Source organism: Ovis aries, chromosome 8, assembly GCF_016772045.2.
Source record: "Ovis aries strain OAR_USU_Benz2616 breed Rambouillet chromosome 8, ARS-UI_Ramb_v3.0, whole genome shotgun sequence".
Lineage (NCBI taxonomy): Eukaryota > Metazoa > Chordata > Mammalia > Artiodactyla > Bovidae > Ovis > Ovis aries.
Genome location: NC_056061.1, coordinates 47661380 through 47682923, shown reverse-complemented (window position 1 = coordinate 47682923; position 21544 = coordinate 47661380). Strand labels below are relative to the sequence as shown.

The 21544-nt window shown below is 45.1% G+C and overlaps 1 protein-coding gene across 5 annotated transcripts in view; it reads right to left on the bottom strand.

Moving 5' to 3' along the window:
• Positions 1–21544, bottom strand: part of BACH2 (BTB domain and CNC homolog 2) — a 388486-nt gene that overhangs the window by 25626 nt on the left and 341316 nt on the right. For all 5 annotated transcript variants that reach the window (XM_060419566.1, XM_042253398.2, XM_060419564.1 and 2 more), the window contains one exon: positions 371–1969. In XM_060419566.1, the coding sequence (XP_060275549.1) occupies positions 371–1969 (1599 nt within the window). The remainder of the gene's footprint in view (positions 1–370; positions 1970–21544) is intronic.

Genomic DNA, 21544 nt, shown 5'->3' with positions numbered 1-21544 from the left:
TCTGCCTCTGTGGATGGGGGGGGGGGGGGGGTAGTTGCTCAGTTGTGTCTGACTGTGACACCATGGACTATGGCCTGCCAAGGGACTTCCCATGGCAAGAATACTGGAGTGGGTTGCCATTTCCTTCTCCAGGGGGGATCTTCACCACACAGGGTTCGAACCCAGGTCTCTTGAACTGCAGGCAGTCTCCTGCATTGCAGGCAGATTCTTTACCACCTGAGCTACCAGGGGAGGATGAGGGAGGCGGTCCCTTAACTGTAAAGCTTTAATCTTGGCAAACAAGAACAATCTGGCAGTGGTGGGGGGCAGGGGGAGTCCAGATAAAGGACTGAGGGTGGATCGCATGCTTGAATTTATGCGGGTTCCCTACCTCCTGGCCCCTGTCCTGCACAGGACACGACTCACTGTCTGCTTCCGAGAACGATCCGGATTCGTCGCTGGAGTTGGTTCCGTAAGACTGCTCACATTTAATCTGGGGTCGGACTTGGTTGTACATTCCGTCTCCCATCAGGCCTGGTTCCTGATGTTCTGTGGCAAGGAATCTGGCTCCCTGGGAACAGGGCGAGGAGGAGAACTCGCAGAGAGGGAGGCTGCAGGGCGAGCCCCCACTCCCATCCTCCGCGTAGGAGTAGGAGGAGCACGAGCTGGAAGTCCTTGTCCTGGTCTCCAACGGGGGCGAGCGAGGGCACACTTTGATTGGCACCGGGCAGCTAGTGTTGGGCCGCATCCTTCCTGGCAAGTGGTCCGCCATCAGCCCACCGTGAGGGTAGGCCTGTGAGCTGGGGAGGGACTGACCGGCCCCCACCCACAGGCCCTTTGGCACCGGCTCGGAGAGGTCTTTGTCCAGAGCGCTTACCCCAGAATACGAGTGCACCGCGGTGCTCACTTGGTCACAGGCACTGGAGGAGAAGATGACGCTTCTCCGGTCCAGCTCTCCTTCCTGTTTACAGAGAGCCTCCAAGCCAGGCCCCTTGAGGGGCGACCCCATGGTGAAGCTGGACGCCTCCTTCTGGCCCATGTGGGGCTGTCCGTAATTCCCCGGGAAAGGGGCGTAGTCAGTTTTAAGGTCACCCTGAGTGATCCCCTTGTCAAAAGGGCACGCTGAACTCCTGGCAAAGTGCTGCTGAGAGGTACCGGGCAAGCCGGACGACTCCACACTTTTTGTTATGCTGAACAGAGACCTTAAGCAGGATGGGGAGGGCGCGCCCCTGGACCTCTCCAGGCAGGCGGCCCCGGTAGGGGGCGCGGGGACAGGAGCGGGGGCGGGGCTGGGCTGTTTCCGGTCCATTTCCACGTCGCCCGCTCGGTCTTTGACGTCAGGCTCATCTCCGGACAGGCAGAGCGTGATGCTCTCTTCTTCGTTCTCCTCGCTGGGCGGCTCGCTTTTAATCTGCCCCACGGCAAGCCCTGGTTTGAGGCTGGTGCCAGAGTGATCTTCACTGAATGTGCTTGCAAAACCTGAGGTACTGTGTGATGATGCGTTATAGACATTCTTGGTACATGCAAGCTGGTATTTCTTGTATCTGGGGTACTGCGTTAACGCGTCCTTGGCCGAGCTCTCCTTGGTGTCCGCGGGCACGTCGGACTCGGGCAACAAAACTTCTTCCTTCTCTGCCACTGGGATGGTGGTGGCCTCAAAGCTGATGGGGTCTGGAAGCATCTGGTCCCTAGGGCAAGCCATCTTGGCCGTATCCGAATCCATCGTCTCCTCCTCTTCGTCCTCCTCCTCTCCCGCGCTATCCTCAGGGTCCTCGTGCGGGCGCTGGCACGCAGCATCCTTCCGGCACACGAAGAGGCCATCCTCGCTGTTCAGGAGCTGGGTCTGCAGGAAGCTGAAGCAGGAGTCCTCCAGGTTGTGCATGCGCAGGAACTCGGCACAGCGGATGACCTCGCGGATGTTTTCTCTGCTGAGTAACAGCTTGGCGGTGTAGGCGAATTGCAACAGCGGCCCAAACCCCCTGGCCGTGACCTGCAAAACAAACAGGGAAATCGCCAACCGTTACCGTCAGCACTGCTATTGTCCCGAATCTCTCAACTGAAGCAAGATAACCAGACAGCGCTAATGTCCCAGGATAAAGACTGCAAAGGAGCAGTTAATCTCATCCTGGGTCAGCAATGATTCGGTTCCCAATAATTAGGGCCTGTCTCGTGCACGCCAGTGCTCAACTCATCACGATACACAGAACTGAAAATCACCAGGGTCAAGTGGCTAAACAAGATGACAACGGGTTCAGTGTTTACACTAATGAAATATCCTGGCAAAAATGCACGGCAACAATGGGACGCCTATTAATTTCTCTCCCCATCCATCCTGTTGAGAGCCATTGTACATCAGGAGTGCTGCGACGCTTCTTACAGCTCGCTCGAGCCAAATAAAGCGTTATAATTTTCTTGTCAACTGCAAAACCGGCAATATGGCCCTGTTAAAAACCGGAAAGTCCATGGGGCTTTGAAAATAGTTTTTTTGCTCACTTACAAAGTTAAAAAGAGACATTAAAAGCAACTCCTATTTTTTTGCTCACTCATCATGGTTTCTAGTTGAGATTTGCCAGCCATCATGTCATATCCCATCTTAACAATGATACCAGAGATGACAGTCCTTAGCAGTGTTCTCAACAAGAAATTAACTCTTGGCCCATAAAACGAGGTTGGGGGGGGGGAGTGGGCACAGAGGGTGTTGAAAAACTAAACAAACTGGCTGTCATTTAAATGGTTGAAGCTGCTGAATTGCACGGGACATGGGCAATTCTTTCCCTAATTATAAGCAGCAGCTCTGCCACACAGCTGTCTTCTTTCCTGGTAAATCTTCAGGGGCTGAGCCTACTGTCATGTGCTGCTCATCCATTTCATTTTACACAGATTGGGAATGTGCTATTTATGCACAGCATGTGTACATGGGCATGCGTGCATGCACACAAACATGCAGAATGACTTAGTTAGAAATACGTTGCCTAAGGCCAGTTGTTTTTTCAGATGGAAATGGATGAAACCTCCTGGTGGTCAGGGCAGGCTTCCTTGTGTGTGTCTGTGTTTAGTCGCTCAGTCGTGTCCGACTCTTTGCCCTTACACTATACACAAACCCATGCATCCTCTAAGTTCTTGCAAGCACTGCTGACCCCATAAGGAAGAGAAGGGAGGCACATTCATGAATCACATGTACAAAACAAATGAAAGCAGTGGTCATGGGGTCCTTGCTGGAAGCTATAGTAACAGTGATTAAAAAATCTCTGCTAGGGGAATAAATGTGGAGCAAGATAAACCAGCAGGCTTGGTAAATGACTGCTACAGGAACAGAATTCAGCACAGCCCAGGCTCTTGTGAGGACCTGAAACTGTTGTTCAAAATTCAGCTCAGACATCGCTCCTCTGGGAGCCCTCTGCAGACCTCCTAGAGATTGAATGACAGCATCTTCTCAGTCCCCATGGCCGGAGTAAGGAAATACTCAGTCTTCCCCAAGGCAGCACTGATTTTACAGCATTGCACCTTGTCTTTTTAAAATTTATTTGGCTACATCAGGTCTTAGTTGTGGCATATGGGCTCTTTAGTTTCAGCATGTGGGATCCGGTTCCCAGAGCAGGAATTGAGCCCAGGCCCCCTGCACTGGGAGCTTGGAGTCTCAGTCACTGGACCACCAGGGAAGTCCCTGTATCACTGCATTCTAAGGGAATGCCTAGTAAGGTAAATTTCTTAGATACAGAGATGACTGGAATTTTAATTGTTAATATTTTTTGAATACTTTCAATAAAAACCTACCACAAAAACACATGACTGCAAGACTCACATTATAGTTCTACAAAGGCAATCACTGCCATCTCCCTTTTATTATACTTAATTGTGTCTTTCTACCAGTCAAGGCTATGGATTTTTCCAGTAGTCATGTATGGATATGAGAGTTGGACTGTGAAGAAAGCTGAGCACCGAAGAATTGATGCTTTTGAACTGTGGTGTTGGAGAAGACTCTTGAGAGTCCCTTGGACTGCAAGGAGATCCAACCAGTCCATTCTAAAGGAGATCAGTCCTGGGTGTTCTTTGGAAGGAATCATGCTAAAGCTGAAACTCCAGTACTTTGGCCACTTCATGCAAAGAGTTGACTCACTGGAAAAGACTCTGATGCTGGGAGGGATTGGGGGCAGGAGGAGAAGGGGACGACAGAAGATGAGATGGCTGGATGGCATCACGGACTCAGTGGATGTGAGTCTGAGTGAACTCCAGGAGTTGGTGATGGACAGGGAGGCCTGGCGTGCTGCGATTCATGGGGTCGAAAAGAGTCAGACACGACCGAGTGACTGAACTGAACTGAACTGAACTGAACCAGTGGACAGCAAAGTTTCTTCAGATCAGGGGCTTTTTCATTTCTCTTTGTGACTCTGAATCTAACTAGGGTCTCTAAATATCTGATAAAAGCTGGTATAGTACTGAATATGTCAGAAGTTCAACTGAGCCTCTAACATAAAACTACAGTGTCGAGAAAGTGACAACACAGTTTGTTTGGTAAGTTTGGTCTCAGATTACTTTTGGAGAAAGGCATTGTGTCACCCAACAAACTACACCAATTAACTAATCAACAGTGGGTGAGGGTGCTTATTTGCTGTGTTCCCTAGTACCTGCGGGCTTCCCTGTAGCTCAGTTGGTAAAGAACCTGCCTGCAAAGTGGGAGACCTGGGTTTGATTCTTGGGTTGGGAAGATCCCCTGGAGAAGGGAAAGGCTACCCACTCTAGTATTCTGGCCTGGAGAATCCCGTGGACTGTATAGTCCACAGTATCACAAAGAGTCGGACACAACTGAGTGACTTTCACTCACTCACTCACTCACCCCTAGTACCCATATCGAAAGGGAGCACATCTGACCATGTTTGTTCTACTAAGTTGACATGGCAACAGATTCAGCAGATGTCTGTTTTATGTACTTTTCTCCTAGGAACCTTTAAAAGCGGGTGTAAGATAAGGAAGTGCATATTGATAAGTAACTAAAGAAGGTTGCAGAGAATGTCACAGGACCCATTTCTTCATTGTAACGTGGCTCCACCACAAAGAGAAAGTGGCAGAATCAAGACAGATTTGATTCCTTCATCAGGAAGCATCCTCTGCTCCCCTCCAAGGCAATCTGCCAGTTGCAGAGTGCATAATACACATCTTGAGTTCTGGCAGATGCGCTCATTATATGGGAAATCTGGGAAACTCATCTCAAAGCTATTTATTTATTTTTTCATACAGCGCTCCTTACACTCTTATCCCCATTGTTTTTTTTAATGTTGATATGGTCTCAGTAAGCTGCACCACTGCCCCCATTATGACTGCGTTGAAGAAAATTCCTAAAGAGGCTAAGAGACATCCATGGGTGTCACTAGATCAGTCCTGGGAGCCACCACCTGCCTCAGGGTAGCAAGGAGCTGCAGGAAGCTCTCCACTTAGGGCCAGGCTGTTCCTTAAATGTAGGAGTGGGGCCAAGGATGCCAATAAGCACAATCTCCACATCCCAAATCCGTTCACCAATCCTTTTGGGTTCAGGAGACATGACGAGCTTGAAATGATGGTCACATGCTCACGAACAAGTCAAGAATAAAAACAGGGTTGTAAACTGTCATTCAAGCCCAGGTCAGAGGAAATGGTGTCCTCATCACGAAATCTTAAGCAACCATAATCAGCTCTTCCCTCCCATGAGGTTAAATCATGTTTTGTTATATTCAATTCTGTTACATTTTGTTCAGCTTCTGTGTGCAGGGTTTTGTCTAGTGAATCAATTATTATTCACCAAGCTCCTGTTACTGCCTAGCACCATTCTAGCTGGTTCTCCTAACGTACTGCAAGGCAGGCAGGATTGCCATGCTTTTTGTAGCCAAGGAAACTGAGAACCAAGGAGATGAAGGAATGCATCCAAGGCATAGAGCTCATAAGTGGAGAGCTGGGATTCCAACTAGTGCTATGAGGAATGGTTAAGTCTAAGACTCAGCACTGTCCTTAATAAACTCATGATTTAGCTCTGGAGAAGAGATATATGAACAAGTTAATTTTAAGTAACCTTGTTAACACTGAGAGGGCTGAGCGTCCAGTGGCTAAGATTCTGAGCTCCCCAATGCAGGGGGGCCTGGATTCAATCCCTGGTCAGGGAACTAGTTTCCACACGCTACAACTTAAGAGTTCGCATGCTGCAACTAAAGATCCAGCATGCCACAATTGACCCAGTGTAGCCAAAAACAAAAACAAAAAACCAAAAGAAAAAAAAGAATGGAAAGGCTGTCACAAGAGTTGACATGGATATTTGTTTTCTGAGGACAATGTGACGTGAAATGATTCCTGAAAGTGGAAAGACAGTGCAAGCTACTCAAGATGGGGGATAAACCAATACTGAGAAAGCCTCTGCCTGTTTTAACAGTTGACATGATGAGTTGTCAGCTGAGAAATCCTGACCAGTTCAGAAGAGGAGATGGCTGAGGTCCATACGGTCTCTTGAACACGTGTAGTCAGGACACCTGGAATGCACTGAATTGCCTCCAATGGAGTCGGATCTGGGTTTCCCAGGTGGTGCTAGAGGTAAAGAACCCTCTTGCCAATGTGGGAGGCATAAGAGACCTGGATTCCATACCTGGGTCAGGAAGATCCCCTGGAGCAGGGTATAGCAACCCACTCCAGGATTCTTGCCTGGAGAATCCCATGGACAGAGGAGCGTAGTGGGCTACAGTCCATAGGGTCACACAGAGTTGGACATGACAGAAGCAACTTCGCATGCATACATGCACATACAGGTCTGATCTGGGTCAAGGGTTGCTTTGATACAATGGGTACCTTCTGAACTGCAACACCCATCCCTCCCAGCAGCCCATCTCTGGTGCATGTAGGCCAGTGTTAAAACAGGCAGAGGCTTTCTCAGTATTGGTTTATCCCCCATCTTGAGTAGCTTGCACTGTCTTTCCACTTTCAGGAATTATTTCACCTCACTTTGTCCTCAGAAAACAAATATCTAGGTACCAACGACAAATACCCAGGTACCAATGTGAAGCTAGGATGTTTATGAAACTGGGCCACAAGCCTGCACTGTCATTTACATTCTGTTTGTAACAAATAAGGCTCTGATAATGGGGAAAATACGATGGGGATAGGAGGTGGAGAATCACACACAAAACTAATGACCCATAAAAATGTTATTTAAAAAGGTAATGATCACCAAGTTACAATGGAATGAAGTAATGAGAAATAGCAAGCCAGTCCCAGCTCACTGGTGTTAATGGAACTGCGCTCCACTGCTCTAAGGGAAGCAGACATATCTAGGCTCAGAATTACTGTCAGGAATGGTCTAAAGGAATGATGAACAGACGGAAAATACAGTATTAGGGGCACCCGGGATAACAGTCTCACATTATGAAAGTAGTATTTAGGTTGGATCATTTTTTAGAATTTTTTTTTTTTTTTTGCCGTGCCTCAAGGCATGTGGGATCCTAGTTCCCCACCCAGGGCTGGAACCCACGTCGCTTGCAGTGGAAGTGCAGAGTGTTTACCGTTGGACTGCCAGGGAAGTCCGCCTTGGCTGCTGGATCGTTTTTTTTGAAGAGTATTTATTCCATCACATAGTGTGCAATATGCATTGTGCTAAAGATGAGACTGGCTCACACACTGGGCACAAGGGAGTGTGCCCTGTGGGACCGAGGTCCACGAGAGGTCAGCAAATAACCTTGCCTTGCTCTCTGGTTGCTCCCAAGGAGGCTGTGACCTCAGTCAACAGTTAGCACACACGAGGCAAGTGGCACTGACCTTTGGGTTTTGGGTCTGAAAGAAACAAGGTCGGACCACCAGAGTCGCACCCTGTGGTGCGCATCCATGTGCCATTCATAGGTTGAAAATGTAACCCACTGAAGCTATGAGCCGCCACCCTTTGTTCCCCCAGGGTTCTGATGTACAGTCTCTCTGCTGGAGAAGAAAGGGGGATGAAGTGATGAAAACGTAGGGAACAGAGGGGATGCTTAGGGGCTGTTAGTAGGACTGGGGGATTTATCCTCTGAGAATGTGCCCCGTGTGCTGCTGGACAGAGCTGGTGAAAGGAAACTTCTCAACAATTTCATTGCTCTGGACTATTATAGGGATCAGGCAGTTGGGCTGCAAGCATAAACTGAAAATAGGGTTTGGGAATTTTTATGAGACATGAACAGCATTCCATACTCGAGCCATGTGATGAAGGTCTCCTCTGATGGTTCTTTTAGTTTTCTTTTCAATTTTTCAAGTTTTAAAAACTTTTGGCCACACTCTATAGCATGTGTGATCTTAGTTCCCCAATCTTAGTTCCTCACCCCCTGAATTGGAAGATGGAGGCCTAACCACTGGACCACCAAGGATGTCCCTCCTCAGCTGCTGTTGGCAGTATACATTCACGGTTGTAGCACTGATCTGCCCAAGGCTGATCAGATGGGTCAGGAGATCTGGGGACTGCACCCCAGGAGAGGGGTGGCACGTGCCCAAGGTTCCATAATCCCAGCCTCACAAAACATGGACTCTTTTATCTTCAGCAACATTACACCCCAGTGAAGCTAGATCTCGCCTCCTCTCCCGGAATGGGGAAGAGAAGGTAGCAAAGCTTTGCCAATCGGTTTTTGAAAACACTGACTTGGGTTGTATTTGCACAGCAAGGCACTTGTCAAATAAAGAGAACAACACTGATGACAACTCACTCCTCCTTTCCACCCCCGCACCACGCTGCATCCTATTCTGCAGGCTGAAGACTGATTTAGAGATGAAGCATTGCTTCTAATCTTAATTTTCTAAAATTAATATCCATATTATCACATGTGTCTCCCCAAAGCAGCATGCTATACAAGCATACTACATTCAGGATGTGTTTGTTAAATTAACCTCACTATTTCAATAGAACTTCTGGTTATTTTAATATTAATTTTAGTTAACGATAGAGCCAGAGAAATCAATCTTTCCATTCCTAAAGTAACAATACAAAAACTAAAGCAAGTTGATTTATATCTACAAGTATATAATTTCATATGGTGGGTTTTTTAAAATCTATTAGCGAATGTAGCTTACAAGCATGAAATTAAGCGTTTTTTCTCTCCTGTGCAGACTTGAATTGGGGTTTCCAGACACAATATAAAGTTCCTCTCCTGTTTGTAAATGTGTCCCTGAGACTTATCTGGTCATTTAATCACTGACTGTTTTTTGTTTACTCATTCATTCATTCACTGACCACATAGTGGGCACTGACTATGCACTGTATGACATCTGAGGGTACCAGCTGTCTTTCATCCAAATCCCAGTTCTACAATGTACCAGGTAACTTGAACTGCTTACTTAATTGTTATATGCTTCAGTTTCTCTCCAACTGTAAGACCAACAGTGCCTGCCTTGTAGTAAAACCTATGGAACAGCTTCTAGCATTGAGTAACAGCAATTATTATTGCTGTTATTACAAAAATGAATAACATATAGTCTCCTTCTCCAAAAAGCTAACATTTCACTGAACAGAGACAGATGTTCAGTACAAATATCTAGAATGTAATGTAAGTATGTAACAGGTATTTGCAGTTTGCTAAGGCAGGACCAAGCTAGGGGTAGTAATCGCTAAGGGTGTCCGCATAGCCTTCCTAGAAGAGATGACCTTTTGAACACTGAGCTGAAGTTCATCACAATAAGAAAGGCCTGGCTCATTCTTCAAATGCTATTTTCTCAGTCAGGCCTTTCCTGGGCCTCTAATCACACCTGTCCTTCCAGCCCAGGACTGCCTATCAGACTTGCAGGGCCAAGTGCAAACTAGAAGCATGGTCTTACTGTTTGGAGGTTGAGAACTTCAAGATGATGGATGACATGGTGGGACTTCCTTGGAGGTTCAGTGGTTAAGACTCCACACTCCCAATGCAGGGGGCCCGGGTTCAATCCCTGGTCGGGGACCTCGATTCAGCATGTCACAACTTTCATGCCACAACTAAAGATCCCACATGTGGCGACGAAGATTCCACACATGGCAGTGAAGAGCCTGCATCATACAGCTAAGATCCAAATTTAAAAAAATCTGAAAAGAGGATGACAAGGTCCTTTGGAGCATGGGACCCTAGGCAATGACATAGGTCAAAAGCCTGTGATCTGGCCCTATAAACACGCACTTGCTGTCTATGCCCGGCTGTTGAAATGGTGATATCAGGGGGGTGATGTCATCCGAGGGTTGAGCCGGTGAAATCCATCTGAGTGAAACTCCAAGGGTTTAGGGACACAGCTACTGGGGATCAGCAGTGTAGGTCAAGTGACTCTCGGGGTTATGGGTATCTTGGACTGAAATACAGTCAGCACGAAGAAACTTTTTGATTGGTGAAAAACAGAAAAGAAGATCATGTAGGTTAAGTGGACAGAGCCCTGCTTGAGTCTCCATGATAGGGTCATGATCCCACATTTGAGTCAGTTCACAGATCCAGACTCTAAAATTAATCCCCAGGAACTCTCGAGGAAGAATCCTACAGTAATCCATGCTATGGCTTTCTTCTGCAAGGGTCTGCAGAAACGTATTGAATACATCTTGCAGTTTTCCTAAATAATGAACTAAGACAAGCTTTTTTAATTTCTAAAACTTCAACAAAAGATTATTCAGAAACTGTCTATATCAGAAACAAATCTATCTATGTATCCATCCCTGCCTATCTATGAACTGAAGTAGTTGTACTACTCTACTTATTTAAAGATTTTTTTTTGATGTGGACCATTTTTAAAGTCTTTATTGAATTTATTATAATATTGCTTCTGTTTTATGTTTTTGGTTTTTTTTGGCCATGAGGCATGTGGGATCTTGGCTTCCTGATCAGGGATCAAACCTGCACCGCTTGCACTGGAAGGTAAAGTCTTAACCACAGGACTGTGGGGAAGTCCTAGTAGTATTACTTCAATACAAACGTGACAGGACCATCTCAATAGTTCTAACCAAACTACTAACTTAGATTTCTATCACTTGATTTTAGTCTGATATTATAAACTCATGTGCTGATTATTTCCTATTGTCTTTCAGACTCACACCCACTCTCCTTTTGCTTTTCCCTTACTTGTATTGAGAAACAATTGACATACATTCCTGTATAAGTTTGAGGTGTACAGTGTGATGGCTGGATGGACATATACTGTGAAATTATGGCCACAGTAGTTTCAGCTAACATCATCTTCTTGTGCTTCCCTGGTGGCTAAGATGGTAACAAATCTGCCTCCATTGCAGATTTGATCCCTGGGTGAGGAAGAGCCCCTGGAGAAAGGGATGGCTACCCACTCCAGTATTCTTGCCTGGAGAATTCTGTGGACAGAGGAGTCCGGTAGGCTGCTGTCCATGGGTCACAAAGAATCGGACATGACCGAGCAACTAACACATCATCTTCTCATATAAGACACAATAAAAAGAAAAAAAGATTCTCCTTATGATGAGAATTTCTAGGATTTACTCTCTTAGCATCTCTCCTGTGTATCACAATCATGCCCATTCTCTTTATGTTTCCTTCTCTAATGCTGAAGTTAGATTAGTTTTTACACTTTCTCCTTAAGCTTTGTTTTTAAACCAGGCTCCTTTGTCAGGTGACTTATTCTGCCCATAGGGGCACTGGTGGGAGATGAGAGGTAGGAAGAAAGCAGTTATAGTTCCTGATTCTTCCCGTTTTCTTTCCTTCCCTGGTGGGGTGTCTGGAAGTGGTGGTCTCCTCCCTGATGCAGCCCCTCCTCCATGCTCAGAGGCCACTTTTATCCCTCCAGCCCTAGGAGTGGGAGCCGCAACCTGCCGTCATTAATCACTGGCTTGAGTCTCCTTCCACTTCCTGTTCTTTCAGTTTTCCAACACCTGTTTAACCAATTCCCTGTCTTAACCCCCTCTGTTTGAAACACCTGGCATGGTTTCTGTTTCCCTGACTCAATCCTCATCCATTTTACAGACAAGGAAGCCAAATGAGGTGAAGCCCAGAAAGGTGAAGGGATTTTCCCCAAAGTCACATGGCTCATCAGCCAGGGCTTCAATAAAGGCTTCTGAATGCAGAGTTCAACTCTCCTGCTCCTTTCATTAAAAAAAAATGTTTTTAAATATTATACTGGAGTATAGTTAACAATACTGTGAGAGTCGCAGGTGGACAGCAAAGGGACTCAGCTATACGTATATATGCATCCATTCTCCCCCAGAGTCTCCTCCCAGTCAGGCTGCACATCATACTGAGTAGAGTTCCGTGTGCGATACAGTTGGTCCTTGTTTGTTATCCATTTTAAATATCTTCCTGCTCCTTTCTTACTGGCTGTTGTTTCTCTGAAGTGAACCAGAAAAGAAATGATATATCACACGGACACCCAGGATTGTATGTTTTATCACATTCTCTAAAACAGTCACTTTTCTACAGCTCTATCCAAAGGAGTCTGGCCAACTGGATGTGGTATTTCCCCAGTAGGAAGAAGGGTGAATCTCACATCTGGTTCTATCGTCATTTATATGATTCAGATTCAGTGCCTAGATTTCTCCTGAAGAAGGATGAAAACTGCTAAGTCCCTTCTTTGCCTGATGAAACCTGGTAAGTCAAGGGAGCTCTTCTATCACATAGGAATTTGATAAACCAGCAAGCTTAGCTCAGCTTTAGTTCTTGGCATCTGGAAGATATCAAAGCAGAAATGCCTTTCTGGTGGGGGGCTATGTTACCCCAAAGCTTTGTTTCAGATGGGAAAGGCAGCCTGGTAAGGCTCATGTCTAGGGGGCGTGTCACGTGACCCCTGCCTGTGTCCATTGACTCCAAATGATCTTGGGGTTACCTAACAGTTGAAACTGCCCCTGAGGTATCTGGGTGAAGAGAACAGGGAAGGAAACGCAAACATTCATCATCGTCTTTCCTGGAAACTGGCAACGCTTCAGCCCTATGGAACCTTCACTTCACCTGGGTGGTTTTACCTCCTCATCTCACTGCTTCATGTGTGGCCTTAATTATTTTTGCCTTCAGTTACCCAACAGTTATGTTTCCCAGCTAAATGATGGGCAAGAGTCACAGGTGATTCAAATAGAAGGTACTGTATTCATATTTACTCTAAAAGCATACAATAAAAACAGAAAGTCTCTCTTCTGAAAGATTATGTAATGAAGCTCATGGAGTAATTTTTAAAAATTCAATTTCAGTATAACTGTAGATCTTAAAATAGGTATAAAATAGCAGTAACTTTTTACACTTTTCAGTGTAAAATGAAAGTGAAAAGCATCCTACTCACTGGTAAACAAGTAGTAAAACCTGCATCGAGGTTTACAGTTTCATTTGAAAAACCACCTCCAACAGAAAATTATTTTTTAGAAGGTTTAAAAAATTACCTAATTTCCATTTGAATGACCCCTCCCCTCTTTTAGGAAACTAATGATCTTCACAGACTAGAATTTTCTTGAGTCAAGGTTTGGTTTTACCTCCTAGACCCCTCTAGTCATTTCAAACCAACCATCAACCATTTGATGTTCAACCGGATGACACAAAACAGTTTTTAAAGCTTCTAGTCTTGAGAAGTTTAGTTTCTCATCAGAGCCTTCTAACAGTTCTTCCTGCGCTCAGTCACGTCCAACTCTGCGACCCCATGACTGTAGTCTGCCAGGCTCCTCTGTCCATGAGATTTTCCAGGCATGAATGCTGGGGCAGGTTGCCATTTCCTACACCGGGGGATCTTCCAGATCTAGGGACTGAATCCATATCTCTTGAGTCTCCTGCATTGGCAGGCACATTCCTTACCACTAGCGCCACCTGGGTGCTTCCTATTAAGCCAAAATTCCCATCCCTGAGCAACTTCACTTTCACTTTTCACTTTCATGCATTGGAGAAGGAAATGGCAACCCACTCCAGTGTTCTTGCCTGGAGAATCCCAGGGACGGTGGAGCCTGGTGGGCCACTGTCCATGGGGTCGCACAGAGTCAGACACGACTGGAGCGACTTAGCAGCAGCAACCCATCCCTGAAACCTAATCAGTTACCAGCCCCTCTCCCCACCTCACTGCCCTCTGAAACATCTTGAGCTTGACTACATCTCCAACAAGATACCTGGACTGAGTCGATGCTCCAGTCACTAGAACAGAGGACAGAACTATCACCTCTCTTTGTCTAGAGTCTATTTTCTATGAAGGTTTATTTCACTGCCACTTATTACTTATGTTGGTACCAATTACCATCTCTGAGCTGCTGCTTTTTTTTTCCCCCAAGCATTTGCTACCGATAAGCCACATGTCCATCTTAATCATACCAAACTGATTTCTTAACCCGAGTGTACACCCGTGTCAATATTCAGAAACTGTTCTTATTATGTAAATTGTTCTCCAGGAAAACTTTTTAAGATTCACTTTCTTCCTTTTTAAAAAACCTGTAATGCCATATCTTCACCTCCAGATTTCCGATGTTTTCCTGGATGTCACAGTTTCTCAAAGATTTTGACCTTAACAAGTTGGGCCATCATTATGACTTGCTTGTCCTTTGGGAGACTTCATCCAGATGGGGGGCTTAGGTGTTTCCTTCTACCTGGGGTTTCCATTTCTTTCTCCAAGTTTTTCCTCAGTTTTCCACCTACTGAACATTCTCTATGACATACAATATAGAGGTAATTCAGGGCTCTCTGTCATCCTCAATACTAAATGGTCAGCCCCAAAGAGTAGCTGTTGGTCTCCTTATCTTTTCGCTCCACATAGCACAATACCTTTCTTTTCTCTCCTCCTCTTTGAAAGGTTTCCACTCATTTTGAGCTTGGGTTTTCTTGATACTGTTTTTGCAGGTCCTGTATACCTTTTCATGGGCTTCCCAGGTGGCGCTAGTGGTAAAGAACCCACACGCCAAAGCAGGAGAAGTAAGAGATATGTGTTTGATCCCTGGATTGGAAAGATCCCCTGGAAGAGGCAACGGCAACCACCTCCAGTATTCCTGCCTGGAGAATCCCATGGACAGAGGAGCCCAGCAGGCTACGGTCCATAGGGTCACAAAGAGTCAGACACAACTGAAGGGACTGGGCACGCATACCTATTCATAGTTGTTCATATTTTCCTACCGTTCAAAAAAATCTGAGCAAAACAGAGAACTGCTGGCACAATTACCATCCTTTGTAGAAAAAAAATAAAAAAGGTCCTCATCTGAACTTTGTTTTGGACATTCATAGCCGTCCTGAGTCATCTTTCCCTACACAGGCGTAATTTCTACATTTTTCTGATTTTAAAAAAGAATTTCAAAAGGTCGTGAACCCCAAACCAGAAAACGTCTAAAGGAAAACACAAGGCAGAAACTTCATGACACCAGATTTGGCGATAATTTCCTGGATATGACACCACCACAGGCAACAGAAGCAAACAGAGGCAAATGGGACTACATAAAATTTAAGAACGTTCGTGCGTGAAAAGACACAACAGAGGGACATCTCTGGTGGTCCAGTGGTTAAGAAAATGCCTTGCAAAGCGTGGGACATGGGTTTGATCCCTGGTTGGGGAACTAAGATCCCACATGCTACAGAGAAACTAAGCCCCTATGTCATAACTAGAGAGTCTGTGCAATGCAATGAAAGAGCTCACGTGATTCAGTGAAAATCCTACAGGCTCCAACTAAGACCCGATGCGGAAATAATACATAATCTTAAAAAGACACAACAGAGTGAAAGGCAACTTATGGAATGAGAGAAGAGATTTGTGAATCGTATATTTAGTAAGGGGTTAATATCAATAATATAAGGAACTCCTATAACTCAACAACAAAAATCAAATAATTTGGGTTTTTTCAAAAGGCAAAGGACTTGAATAGGTATTTTTCCAAAGGAGACAGACAAATTGCCAACAAGCATATGAAAAGATTCTCAAGAAATTGAAAGAAAAGATTCTCAAGAATCTGAAAGAAATGCAAGTCAAAACCACAATAAGAGATCACCTCTGACACATCAGGACAGCTACTATCAAAAGTTAAAATGGTAAATTCATGTTGTGCTTTTTAAAATCAAAATAAAAATAGGTCTTGAAATAATTATGGACAGTGCAAATTCTCCTCTTTGACGATCATGTTCTCTAAAATGATATGGTTTCTTCTAAGGATTGTCTTGTGTATACTCTTGTCAGTTCATTTTAGTTAGTCAGTGTTAGGACCAAAGTAGCAATTCTAGTCTTGAACTGTCTATCCTCTAAAGGTGAAACCACCAATAGGGCAAATCAATAACCGCTCAGGTATTCTGTTAGTTGAGGAGAATTCTGAAAGCTACTTATATAGTTGGAGTTCTGTACCATGCGTCTCCTTTGCCCTAATTTTGTAAATGGGAATTGAAACCTGGAGTCCGTAATTGCTCCGACTATATAATCCATAAGGAGTTCCTCCTACACTGTCAATTTTGTTTCTCTCCTATTTCCTCCTAGTTCTCTTTAGAAGGCTCCTGCCCTCGGGTTTCTCGACTTGCTTACAGTTTCTGGATACATGCTGCCGCTCTGCTTTTCTGCCCAGCTGGTCACATTTTTCATTTGAATAAAGAATTCTTTCTCATGGCCATATCTCCATGTCATGCCCTTTTGCTCGCGCAGTTACTTGAGCTATCTGAGAAATTCTATTTATCACTCTGGCAATAATCTCCAGCTCAGTTTCTTAATTACTCCTGCTTCATCCAAATAAGCATTGCTTCTGTCTTCTACTTCTCCTTGGTTTATCAAGTGATTCACTAAACCTGCTTGCTTCTGCAATAATCAGTGTCATGAGATTAGCAGGATATTTGTCCCTCCCCCTGCCCCCCCCCCCCACTTTCAGTTTAAAGCATGATCCTTATGCACGGGAGGTCCTCAATAACTATTCGCTGAACTGAATTGAACTAACCCTAGTAATGCCTGCTGGGGCAAGCAGACAGGTAACCTGAGTCCTCCTTTCACATGACAATCCATCACATAGTTGAAGACATCTGTCATGCCTGGTTAGGGAATTTTTATTTTTTTCTTTCCTTTCAAGAACTGAAGTCATATTCTCCATCTGAAATAAAATCTGAAGAACCGACAGACAACACGTCTCTTATGGAAAACGTCATTTTCTTCTTGACCTCTGGAAGCAAGTGGGTTTACATTCCACTAACACCCCAATCGCCATGAGGACTAGGTGCCACCAAGGGAGAATCACTGGTCTTTGGTGGGGAAAATAATCTAACGCTGACAACCTGGGCAAGTACTGCCAATCTTTCATTTGCAAAATAGGAATAAATAAATAGGGACATGCTGAATAAATTCAGATAATACATCTAAAAGGCTTTTGAGACAAACACTAAAAATTCTAAAAAGATGTGTATCGTCTTTTCAAACAGAGCTTTTCCATTTGCAATGGAAGTGGGTGTTACTGTGGCTTACAGAAGAACAAAGCCACAGACTTTGCCTTACAAGCATGGTTTAGATGACAGCAGGGACAGTATTTCTACTGTCTTTAGTTTCCTCCATCCAAGTCCTTTACTATCCACCCTAAAACAGAAGCCAAGACATGCTGACTGGGTTATCCAAGGCTGTACAGTAAGTCAGGGTAAACGCATATATGGGAACCAGACATTTTGCCAAAGAGACCATGTATTCCTGATTTCTCTTCCCTCCTCCTGTTTCCACAACGGGCTCTGCCAATGGGCAAGAGTCAATGCTGATGCGATGCAGGTGCCATCTGTGCTCTGCGAGGACTTAAACAGCGACCACCAACCTTCCGTTTGTGAGCCGGACCATGGCTGCCCCGGAGTTAAAGGACTAGCAGACAGAACACACAGCTCTGCAGTAATCAAGGTTGCAGAAATCAGTATACTCCTAGATCGGCGCGTGAAGTCAAACTGATGTCACTCAGCTATTCTCCCGCCTAGTTCTCACCTTATCTCTATGTGATTCCCATCATCAAAGGAAGGAATGAAGAGGGAGTCCAACCATCAGTGTGGCCAAGGCTGCCATTTTTGCCTGGATCTACTGGGCTCTTGCCCTGCCACCTTCAACAGCCTTCCGTGGGAACTCGGGCACCAGGCTTGCAAATGACATCAATGGTATTGGATGTAAGCCTCCTATGAGAAGGGCACTATGTCCAGGATAGAGACTATGGAGCATGAAGGCAGGGGCCTCTTCTGACTTTTTTTTTGGCCACTGCACTTGGCATGAGGGATCTTAATTCCCCAAACAGGGACTGAACCTGTGCCCCTGCATTTACTATGTAGAGTCTTAACCACTGCACCACCAGGGGGAGTCCCCTAGGGGGTTATTTTGGACAGTGGAGTCATCTCTGGTAGCACTGCTGCTGAAGCAGGTGAGGCAGAAATTTCCACCAATGACTGGCAGGCTGTGTCCAGTTTCTGTGGGGCTGAAACACACTTTTCATGCTAACTCAGGGGATGGTGAGAAAAGGAAATAACCCACAGGTGCATCCAGAATGCCCCTTGGAGGCTGTTCTGGGCCACCTATTTTGAATGTGGCTTGGAACTGTGATGAAAGACCTCTTTATTTAGAGCTCCTAACCAGGGAGACAACTTTTTCTACTCTAAAGGAAGATATCTCTTGAATCCTGAAAACAAACTTTTGATTTCTGAGAGACACCAAATCTCAAGAATAACAGCTGTTTGGGGTGAATCAATGTATTTCAGAATATACCTTTAAGGATGTGAGTTCAGGCGCCTACAATACTTGGTTGGGGGTGTTCCAGTATTTTGATGGAATTTTAGTCATCAAAGCTGGAAATCAGACTACAATGGAAAACAAGCCCTCCAGTTTCCTTGCTCTGTCAGAGCAGGAAATATTTGGCTCCTGTGAGTGAGGACCCTAGAGCTCATCCACAGTGGATGATCAGCAGCCTTCCAGTTCAGCGGAGTTTTGAAAACCTCAGCCATGCTAGTAGGTATCTGGATGGCACCATCATTTCTTTAACAAGTGTAGGAGGCCAGGGCTTAAGAACCTCTGGGTAAAAGGGTCATCTTTGTGGTAAAAATTCTGAGACTCAAAGCAAAAGGGAAAACTAATACCACTTCTCCTGTCCTCTCTGCTGATACCACCTCTCCTCTTTCCTCAGCTTGATGATCTTTCTGGATCCTCTATTCCAGGGAGGCTGAAGAGTCTTTGGGTAAATGTTCCTGACATGGACCATGTTTCCAGTAGCGATGACCTGCTTTAGAGAGCAAACTGTATGCTCTTCCATCTGACCTTTCGGATTCCCCCCCAAACAACTCCCCTTTCAATCTCATCTTCAGTTATCCTCTTGAGCCTGACCACCAGCCTTTCTCTGGCCTTCTAGCATTTGCTCGAGCTGTGCTCACTGCCTGGGTCCATTCTTCGCTTTGCTTTACTGATGCCAATTGTACCCGTGAAATCTCTGGAGGACAGGAGGCAGGGTGTCCTTCAGTATGGAATGCAAGGCTAAGAGAAACCGCTGTGAAGGAGGTGGCAATTAAATTGGATGCCCACCCCCTTACACACGCTCTGGACAAGAGCTGCTGCCCGCAGACCCCCAGCTCTGGCATTCAATCACATGAGTACATGAGTGCTGTTTTACATTGCTATCTGAATGTTGTGCCTTTTAAAAAACTTTTAAATTTTATTAATAATGTGCTTATTTTTGCTGTATATAAAAGTGATTCAATTATACATGTATATATACATATTATTTTTCATATTATTTTTCATTCTGGTTTATCACAGGATACTGAATATAGTTCCCTGTGCTATACAGTAGGACCTTGTCGTTTATCCATTCTGTATATAATAACCTGCATCTGCTAATCCCAAACTCCCAGTCCTTCTTTCTCCGACCTCCCTCTCCCTTGGCAACTCCAAGTCTGTTCTCTGTGTCTCTGAGTCTGTTTCTGTTTCATAGATAAGTTCATTCGTGTCATATTTTAGATTCCACATATAAGTGATATCATATGGTATTTGTCTTTCTCTTTCTGAGTTGCTTCACTTAGTACGATAATCTTTCAGTTCAGTTCAGTTCAGTTCAGTTGCTCAGTCATGTCCGACTCTGCGATCCCATGAATTGCAGCACACCAGGCCTCCCTGTCCATCACCAACTCCAGCAGTTCACTCAAACTCATGTCCATTGAGTCGGTGATGCAATCCAGCCATCTCATCCTCTGTCATCCTCTTCTCCTCCTGCCCCCAATCCCTCCCAGCATCAGGGTCTTTTCCAATGAGTCAACTCTTTGCATCAGGTGGCCAAAGTACTGGAGTTTCAGCTTCAGCATGATTCCTTCCAAAGAACACCCAGGACTGATCTCCTTCAGAATGGACTGGTTGGATCTCCTTGCAGTCCAAGGGACTCTCAAGAGTCTTCTCCAACACCACAGTTCAAAAGCATCAATTCTTCAGCGCTTAGCTTTCTTCACAGTCCAACTCTCACATCCATACATGACCACTGGAAAAACCATAGCCTTGACTAGACAGACCTTTGTTGGCAAAGTAATATCTCTGCTTTCGAATATGCTGTCTAGGTTGGTCATAACTTTCCTTCCAAGGAGTAAGCATCTTTTAATTTCATGGCTGCAATCACCATCTGCAGTGATTTTGGAGCCCCCCAAAATAAAGTCTGACGCTGTTTCCACTGTTTCCCCATCTATTTGCCATGAAGTGATGGGACCAGATGCCATGATCTTCGTTTTCTGAATGTTGAGCTTTAAGCCAACTTTTTCACTCTCCTCTTTCAATTGCTGCAAAAGTGTCATGCCTGTCTCGATGAGAAATTCCTGAAGGTCTGTTTTTATGGGTCATCTACATGTATTCTAATAAAACCTCGAAACTATCTGCATTGTAAAGAAGAGTTTGTTGTTTCTTTTCAGAAGCCAATAATATCACACATTTTAAAGGAATTCACAAAAGGCCACATTTTCACCTCAGTTAGATGATACAGTATTCACAGAAGGTTGAATGATAGGAAATTAGTAGGCCACAGAGTACTACTGGGGTCATGAGGATTTTTGTGTACATCCTAGGTATCTCGTATCAACAATAATCCATCCAAAAATATTGAGCATTTGCTGTGTTGGGTGCTGAGGTAAACAGAAGCAGAACAGACAGTCTTACCCTGGAGGAACTCATGATGTATAATCCCTAATTAAATGTTAAACTATGTATTGTCGAGACTCCTGGAATGACAGAAAGTGCGAGAAGAAGGATGGGTCTGACGGGCTGTGTGATAGCACTAGGCTCGAGCAGGCTGGAGAACAGAAGAGCACACAACCCATGCCCTCCGAATACTGAGACCGTGACCATGGCCGACGTCAGAAACAGCCTGATGGCCGTCTAGATCTTCGTAAGCATCTCGTATTTAACACCTTTGTCTGCCAAGAGAAACCAGGGCCCTCCACCCCATCTGCATGAAACTTCAACTGGCCCTCATAAAAGGGATGCCAAGGTAGAAACAGAAACGATCTGTCAAGAAAGGCTGATGGTGCATAGAAAACCACAGAGCACAACAAATGTGGCCTCGGGGGCACCTGTATACCATCGCTGCAGGAGCTGGGAGCTCGTTTGAACGTGGAGGCTGGGAGAGCTACCTGGACGAGCAAAACTGTTTCTTTCTTTGGATGCTAAGTGAGAATCAGGATTTTACATCTGGGGGATGGGAGGGAGCTTCTAGATCAACTGGAGAAAAAGC